Raw genomic sequence first — 9546 nt, forward strand, 5'->3', positions numbered from 1 at the left:
GTATGTATGTTGCTATTATAAGGTGAGCGACAGCATGCATTTCCTTAGCTATACTTTGCACATGAATCTTCAAACATGATTATCGCATCTCTTATTTTGTCCTCTAATGCAAATGCCTTATTTCTAGGGACATCCTTTTCACCTCTCCCATGTGTATTATGGCCCTCCAGCTTTAGGTTTTTTTTCCCGTATCTCCTAGCTAGCACTACAAAAAAAAAGAAGGCTTTAGCACCCTTTTAATAGTGGCCTTTTTCAAAACCGCCCCATGGGCTTTATGAGAAGAAGTCCATTTGGACAGCCCATATAAGAAAAGTCTTTGGGCCCATTCCAACATATCATTTGATTTTAGGTTTACTCTGATTTTAGATTTACTTTGAATCACCGATACACTTTCTTCTTCCTCAGCTCATCTCGTCTTTCTTCTTCTTCTCCATCGTGCAGTTCTCCATCTACAGTTTATAGAGGGTAGGGTTTATGATGAGTTTGACCAGGGACAACTGAGAAAACTAGTTGTGACATCAATATCCCAGTATGTGATTATGTTCTTTCTGAAGCAAACAAGGCTAGAATATGTGTTTACCATAGTTTCAGAAGATAGACAATGGGCTCTTAAGTACCTTCTCTGATAGGATATCAATATCACGATCTTTTGTGTGTTTGAAATCGATTTTTTTGTTTTTTTTAATTCATTTTATTGTAAAAATTTACATTCTGTTTTTTTACTGCAATTATGTTATACCAAAAATAAGCTGCTATAAATGGACTCTTCCATCAATTAATCTAGATATAATGATAGTGGATGGTTTCTTGGCAGAGAAATGACATTTGGTTTCATGTGGATGCGGCTTATGCTGGAAGGATGTATATGTCCTGAATACTGCTGTTACATTAATGGTGTTGAAGAAGCTGATTCTTTTAACATGAATGCACACAAATGGCTCCTCACACATTTTGATTGCTCAACACTTTGAGTCAAGGTATGCTTTGATCTCAACTGCGTGTTTGTTGTACTCTCTATTCCTAACATTCCTTTCCCGGTTGCGTTGACATTTTGGGTACTTAGGTAGTTTCTCTATTATATGTCCTGAACATTTTCACTCACTCTCATTCTTCGAGAAATAAGAGGCATTAGGTATATCATATCATTAAAAGGCAAAGCCTCCAAGGTTATGATAATATAGTTTATTCTCTCTATTTCTCTTACAACTTAGTTTGCTGGTTAAAGCTACATGGAAGCTCTTCAATCATTGGTGATTGGATATCACATTCATATTCCGGATCACCAAAGTTTGAACAACTCCCTTTTTCAGAAAATGACTCGATTTTCTGTATCTTCATGAGGAACTTTCAAAGACTGCAATTGATTTTGTGATGAATGATGACTAAACACGTATCTTGTCATCTAGACATTTGGCATGAAAAGATTGCCAACTTTAGTGCTGGTTTAACATGTGGGAGCTGTTGTTGTAGGATGAGCTGGTCTAGATCTGTTTTATTGCTTTGTCTTCATGCATATTGTGTGGCTGTCTTTATTTATTTCTTTTAATATTTAGGACAATATGAATTTGTTTTCTTTATCACATTCTCCAGAGGAAGCACGGTTGTCTTTTTCATATACATATATAATAAAACCAATTTTTATTACTTACAAAGCAACTTAGAAACATGAGTAATTTATAACACTTACTCAATTGGGAGATTCATTTACCTATTTAGATTCATTAGACTCTCTTTTACCAAATTAGATACATTTAGCGTCCGTTTGGTTGTCGTAATGTAATCAAAGTTGTAATGTAATCAAATGTGTAATGAAATGGAAACATGATCTCTGGCAGGCCTCTTGTGATCGAACCATATATTTCCTCCATTGATGCGGTAGTGGCTGCATGGTTACCCAGCAGTGAGGGCCAAGGTATGAGTGATGTCCTTTTTGGAGATTATGAAATTAGTGGAAGACTTTCGAGAATATGGTTCAAAAACGTAGATCAACTACTGATGAATGTTAATGATTCACACTATGATCCACTGTTCCCATTCGAGTTTAGACTTAAGACAGGGTCGGCCACTCCAGGTGTTTCAGCAAGGTATGTTTTCGTTATGTACTTGTAGTTCTTTTTTTAGTATTTATTCTAAATTGTGGGTGGCTTTTGTTTGTAGGTCAACATTTGGTGGTGTTTATGGGAGGCCATATATGGTTTCTGTTATGGCTTCTGTTATATTTAGCTTAGGATATTTTTTAACTTGAACAGATCTATTGAAAAGATTATTCATTTTAGTGAAAACTTGAAGTTCTTTTTTATCCCTTTCTAGTTAATGAATGCGTTTCCTACTTTAATTTGTAATTTAATTAGTAGATTTTGTTACATGGATGGTTATTCTATACTAGTAAACAGTAATATTCATTCAATTTTTTTATTATAAAATTTTATGCTAGATGCTAGAAAATTTTGTAATTTTTTTTTTAAATTTTTTTTAATATTTTGTGTCGCGCGTGAGGAAGGAGCGATACAAAGTGATCAGATTAATCGGGGAGCTTGTGTCGCGCATCCTTGGAGAGCGTCACAAAAATAATCATATGTTGTGTCGCACACTCTAGAAGCGCGTCACAAGAGTTATCGTTCTATTGTATCGCGTGCGTGACAAATGCGACACAACAGATGAGTAGCTTGTGTCGCTCTCAAGAGCGATGCAAAGTTCTTGTGTCACACCCCTGTTGTGTCGCACAAAAGTGCGACACAACAATCTGAAAAAGTGCGACACAAGTAAGCATTTCTATACTAGTGAAAACTTAAGTCTAGATGGATAGGACCGTATTTAGTCGTCAAAACATTCGATTATGGTTCTTTAGAACTTGAAGGACCTAACGGAGTTCGTTTCAAAGTTAATGGTAATCGATGCAAAATTTATTACGAAAATATTTCAAAAATAGGAATCAAGTTCGTAACAAGATTATCTGACATATAATTCGTTTAGTTTTTCTAATACAGTTTATTTCGTTTTATTTCTTTTAGATTTTTGTTCATTTTTATTTATTTTATTTTATTTTATTTTCACACATGCCATTTTTATGATTAGATGACTTTATGTTATGATTTAGATGCATAAAATATGTTTATTTCATGATTTTAGATTTGATTTTAGGCAAATAGTTCAAAATTGAAGTTTCAGGCGATTCTCTGTCGAGAATTTGGAATTCTCGGCCGAGAATTCTCCTTTTCAAAATTGTCCAAATAGGTTAGGTTTTTTTCTGAACTTACCGAGAATATTAAATTCTCGGCCGAGAATCGGAAGATAGGTTTCGACGCCTGATTTCCGCACGGAAATCAGCGTGTCGCGACCGAGAATTTGGAATTCTCGGTCGCGACACTCGTTATTTCTGCAACATCAGACCTGAATCATCTTCAACCTGTAGACAAACCCTTTCATAAACGAAAAATTAAGTTTCTTCAATTCAGAAAGGTATAATTTTATGCCTTTTCACATCAAAACAACACCTCATTTCATCCTAAAATCTTATAAATAAGTCCTTAAAGATCATGGTTCTGATTACATTCTTTTCATCTTTGTCAGATCAAAATTCTGATTTTCTTCAAACACCATTTTTTTTCTAAGTTACAGAAACCTTGCTTCTTTAAGTTCTTTACCATGCCTACTAAACACAAAACCTCAAAGAAAAATGCTGCTTCAAGCAACAAACGTCCAGACTTGTCCAAACGATATGGTGCGCCATTTCCTATCTTCAATCACGATGAAGGAAGGCGCTACTGGAGGCTCCGTTATACATTCTTTGTTGGAATGTTATATATGGATGACTTCTTGAATGATCAACTTGGCATAAGCGATGACATGAGTCGCTATTTGGAACGCTTAGGGTGGACAAAATTCGTCAAAATGCGATTTCCAATCATTGGCGATTGGATTCTGGAATTTTTCTGTACCATTCGTTTCATTAACAAACGACGAGTCCGTCTTAGTTTTCGCTGAGATGGCGAAATCTTTACTTTTGGCTATCCAGAGTTGCAGGCCTGGTTTGGTTTTCCCCCGAGGGATACAATCAAACATCATCCTGGCAAGGATATGACATCCACAGACATTTGGAGAATGCTTACTGGTTTTTGGCGTTTCAATCCTAGACTCGCCTACAATCATTCCTTTCACTCCAACTCCATGCTGTATTTACACAAATTTTTGTGTCACAGTTTGTTCGGTCGCACATTTAGTAGTGAGGTCCGTGACACCGATTTATTTGTTCTTGGAGATATATTCTAGGGCAATACAGTGGATTCTTCAAAAATTCTGATGGAGGGTCTTGTCGCCGCTTCTCGATCCAAGGATAAAAAGATTGGGTTCGACAATATAATCTGTTGAATAATTCTCGGTACCAAGGGTACCATTGATGTTCCTTGGAGTGATGATGAATTCTTCCCTACGATAGACTATGAGTTTTTAGAGTTTGAATGTCTCGTAAAACGTGTCTTTCGTGCAGGCCCACATTTTCTTTCTGCACCAGAACGTCAAGCTTTCGTGCAGTTACAAATTGATCGTATTAGGGCTAGAGAAATCCCGCTTGATAGGGATGAATATATAGGATAGTTTAGGTTTTTCAATTTCATTTTGTACATATTTTTTTTATTTTGTTGTAATTAAATTTTTTATTTTTATTTTGTACATATGTGTTCTATTAATAAATTAACTTTTTTATTCCTCTTAGTTCATTTATTTTCTAATAGTTGCAAATATTGGTTCAATGACGATAATTAAATGTTTAGATTAATCTAATATGATTTCTTATTCAACACATATTCCAATTTTCCAAACTTAATTCATTGGATTCAATACATTAAGTTTTCCCAGTTCATTCAATTGATTAAATTCATTTCTTTAATATGTATTAACATGAACTTAATATGCACTTAATATGGTTCTTTTAACTTGTATGCATAAATGAGCATTTAAGTTTCATTAATTCTTCATATACCATTTATTACCTTTTAATTCTAATTACTAAGGCTAAACCTTTGGTTTTCCTTACAATTAATGCCATTTATTTTAGTTTTTAAGTGCAGGTACAGTTTATAACAAGTTCAGGACACAAATTACCAACAAAATTGCACAAAGCAAGTCAAAAGGCACCAAAAACGCCATTTTTTGACCAATTCTCTACCGAGAATTTAAAATTCTCGGTAAGTCCAACAAAAATGGCCAAATTCAGAGCAAATTTTTCTCTGAAATTCGCGTGCCGCGACCGCGGATCCGCATTCTCGGTCGCGACACGCGACCTGCAGGCAATATTAATTCCAATTTTTGCCCTATTTTCAAGCCTTTTCCAATTCCTATTCTACCTCTACATCTACCTATTTCACCCTATATAAACCTACCCCTTACACAAACCTCACATCACCTCACTTTTTATCCAATCCCCTACTCTAAACTCTTCCCCATAAATCACTTTTACTCTTCCCAATTTATTCTTTACCATCTCTTCTCTCTTCTCAATTCATTATCTCATTTTACACCTTTCACTTCATCTTCATCCTTTGCTCTTCTCTCTTTTACTTCTTCTTCTTCTTTACACAACCCTAACCACCACCATCACCATGCCTAGACAAAAGCATGTGGGTCAAAAACCTCCGGTTACGGAAGCTAATCGCCTTCGTATTTGTTGCGGAGCCTATTTCGATATCGAAACGGAGGAGGAAGCCTCTCGATTTCTTCACTTTTCCAATTCCAAGCGCGAATTTGTGGATATGCACTTCCTTGATTTCAATTCGGTAAAAGCATTAAACTTCTCCACTAGAATTGATGCTTTTATTGAAGCTTTGGGTTGGCAAGAGTTCGTTTCTATGTGTTTTCCCCGTATCTATGAATACGTGGTGGAGTTTTTGGTCACCTTGACCATGAACAAGAAGAAGACATCAATTTCTTTTAGGAACAATGGTGTGACTTACACCATAGATTATGAGGCAATGGGAAACATGTTTGGTTTCCCTACTACTGATTTTTATGATAAGCCTAGAGATTTTGATAATGATTCTGTTTGGCAAACTCTTTCGGACCAAGATAGTTTTAACTCCAAAAACACTTCAAGCAAGTTGATTAAGGACAATTGTGTGTTCTTCTTTCACAAATATTTGAGTTTTTCCTTGTTTGGTCGTGTTGAGAGTTCGAAGATTCAAGTTCGGGATTTGTTTGTTTTGGATAGTTTGTTTAAAGGTTTGAGGGTTGATAGCATTAGTATGTTGTTTGACAATTTGTTCCGTGCTTCGAGGGCTCACACAAATCAAGTCCCTCTTTGTAATTTTATCACGGCTATTGTTTTGGGAGCACGGGGTGAATTGGCCGATTATGACATGTCCACCTACCATGGGTATATTCCAATTTTGGACATCTCGGCACTTGAGCGGGCTCACTTATTGCTTACTTCGGTTCCTCCCGTCTTTATTTCGTATGCTTCCCGTATTGCCCATCTTCGTGGCACTATGGGTGGAGGAGCTTCAAGTTCTCAATTTGTAGGTACCGACGAAGGAGGCGAGGCGGAAGGCGCGGAGGATGCCCCACAAGCTCAACCACAACCCTAAGCACCTCAAGAGGATGATCCGGTGGATTTGCGGAGGATTTTGAACCAAATCAATTCCAATAATCGTCAAATGAATTTAAGAATTGATGATTTGGTGGAAAATAACATGGTGATGAATGACAACCTCAATACTTTGAGGCGCGAGCATAGGTCTACTCGGTATCGGATGCTTTCCTTTTTCCGTCGCCGAAATGTGGAGACTTCACCAACACCTCCGGATTCCCCGCCTAATGCTTAGGTTGTCTTCTTTATTTTTATTTTTCTCTTGTTAAAGTTTGGTACAATTTTCTTTTTATTATGTTTGGTACAATTTTTATTTTTATGTTGTATGATTTTAATTTGCTAAAATTCTATCTTTATTTCGTATGCTTTATTTCGTGCTTATTTTTTTTTATGATATCTCAATTTTTGCACCAATGAGGACATGGTCCAATTTAAGTGTGGGAGGAGATATACATATATCATTTTAGTTTTAGCACAAATACTAAAAGCTACGAATAAACGAATAATTTTTATACAAATGCAACATATATTGCAACACATTTCATATGATTAAAAATATTTTAAACATATGATTATTTTTAGGTTATCATTATCTATAGAAATGATATTTCTATACGGGTAATATTTTTCCTTCAAATTTTTTCACAAATCTCCGATACAATTTTAAGTATAAAAATTGTCTCGAGTAAATGTATTTAAGTAAAAACTTCTTTATTTCAATCTCTATTTTATATCGTGAAATTCATGATACAATATATCTTATTTTAAATTTTCAATTAGGTTTATAGGCATTAAATTGAACTAACAATTTTAGCTCGGTTTGATTTCGTCTTACATTAACAACAATTGAAGTTTTTAAGGAAACTTTACCCATAATACATGTTGAATTTTAAGTCAATATAGGATGAATGTGCTATCTTTCTTTTTCCCAAGTTACAATTTAAATTTTAAATTCATATTAATTAATCAATTAGTTGAATTCTTAACTTTTGGCCACGATTAAGACCAACCTTATCACAATTGAGGTATGAAAGGGAAGAAAATTAAGTACCGTTTACTTTTGGCCACGGTTGCGACCACCCTTATCACAATCGAGGTATGGAAGGAACGTTTATAATAATAATAAGGATGTTTAAGTTTAAAGTAACGATTGCATCCATCCATGGCATGGTCGGTACCTCTTAAGCGAACACAAAGTAAAAATACGTATAAGGTTACGATCAAGACCACCCTTATCTCGGGTGTAACCAAGCAAATAAAATTAATCCTAAGTACTTATTTTAATTTAATGTATCTCATATATTAGTTTAGGTTTGGGAAAGGAAATTTTGTGCTTTGAAAAGCCTTGAGATGAAAGACTCAATAACATGCGTGCTTATATCGTCCCGAATACTTCAATTCAAAATTGGAAATACAAGACGAATGATATATCGTATTTATACTAAGTTAGTTTGATATTTTGCGTATAAATTTGCCATGCGAAGCTAGTCTTTTCAGCTTAACTAATTTTAAAAGGTAATACCAAGATATATGTCTTATGTTTATAACGAGATTAGTTAAAGAATAAATTCAGTGAAATTTTAAACGGGACTAGCAAAAGGTTAAGTGTGGAGATTTGTTAAGCCCAAAATATACCTAAAATATCATTAGTAATTACATCAATATTGCTACGAATTTGTGCTATTTATACCTGTTTAGAATGCTTTTACTCTCGAATATGTTTCTTTCTTGCGAGGTACCTAAATATTTGGTAAAATCCAAATAGGAACGAAAAGAGCTCGAAAACAGAATAAAAACCTTACAAAAGGAGTTAAAAACGATAAAGATCAAATTACACCAGAACGAGGACAAAGACGAGGTCAGAAACAGAAGAAATGCCACAATTCTCGATCGCGACACGCGTTCTTCAAAAGCTCCTTCCCTTCGTCCGAAGACCAAATAAATGCTCCCCCATTCTCGGCCGAGAATTGCCATTCTCGGTAAGTGCAGAAATTCTGCGAAGTACAATGAACACATGTTAAATACCAAGAAACGCGTTCGTTCGGGTGGATAAAGACGTCCTTTCACAATGGATACGATCCTTCACAACGGACACGACACTTCAACCACGACTCTTCAACGTCTATAAATAAAGAGTTGATGGAGAGTTGAATATATGTAGAAGAAAGAGATTAGTATAGAACTTATGCAGAAATTCCAAGTCAAGTGATTCAGAATTTAGATTTCATTTCTCTTTAAAGCAATATGATGTACACACAATGTTTATTCAATAATAACAAACACAGTAGCGTTTAGACATTGTTCAAATTTAGTTTACATTTTGGAAGTAGATAGACCAGTCTCTATTCCGAAGATTCAGCGAGAAGATTGAGTAGAGAATCCGCCCCTGAGCCTGATAAACTCTAACGAAAGCCAAGGAAAGGATTGACAACCCGTTCACTTGCAAGTCGTCGAATGTTTTCATGCTCCTTGTTCTCTGTAAACTTGTATCAATTTATATTTCATCTAATAAAGTCCGTTCTATTCGATAGATTTTTATGCAGCACTTTGGTAAAGGATCCGAAGTGGATTGCTGGTGTTTTCATTAAAACGTAGTTTAATTCAAAATCTTTACAAGGAAACTTTGTTGAACAACTTAGACAAATTTCTATCTCGAAAGAGTTTTAATTTGGTTAAGGTAGCGATCTAACCCGACCGTAGGAGGATTGACTACAGTTCAAAGACTAAAAATTAGAGGTTCCGTCATTTATTTCATCGTCATAATTTATACAAAGTTTAAAGTTGTTTTCTTTGCTTAATACAAACGAATATATTTATTTACTTTTCTAAAAAGTACTAAACGTTCCTGTCTTGCAAATTCATTCCTAAATCAGAAGTATTTTCTAATATCTTCATACTCTAATCTAATTCTCATTCTAGCAATTTCAAAACCAAATCCGATTTAACGATTTTCCTTATTACAAATA

At 34.9% G+C, this 9546-nt stretch overlaps 1 protein-coding gene across 3 annotated transcripts; it reads left to right on the forward strand.

Moving 5' to 3' along the window:
• Positions 1–388: 388 nt before the first annotated feature.
• On the forward strand, positions 389–2396 carry LOC136220072 (uncharacterized). 3 transcript variants are annotated; one of them, XM_066007791.1, is made up of 4 exons: positions 389–529; positions 815–977; positions 1836–2084; positions 2158–2396. In XM_066007791.1, the coding sequence occupies exons 2-4, from the start codon at positions 925–927 to the stop codon at positions 2243–2245; spliced, it is 390 nt and encodes a 129-aa protein (XP_065863863.1). In that variant the 5' UTR covers positions 389–529; positions 815–924; the 3' UTR covers positions 2246–2396. The 3 variants fall into 3 exon arrangements, with proteins under 3 accessions (XP_065863863.1, XP_065863937.1, XP_065864019.1); XM_066007865.1 differs by having other exon boundaries at positions 411–465; XM_066007947.1 differs by lacking the exon at positions 389–529 and having other exon boundaries at positions 569–977.
• The last annotated feature ends 7150 nt before the right edge of the window (positions 2397–9546 follow it).

This window comes from Euphorbia lathyris, chromosome 1 (genome assembly GCF_963576675.1).
Source record: "Euphorbia lathyris chromosome 1, ddEupLath1.1, whole genome shotgun sequence".
Taxonomy (NCBI): Eukaryota; Viridiplantae; Streptophyta; class Magnoliopsida; order Malpighiales; family Euphorbiaceae; genus Euphorbia; species Euphorbia lathyris.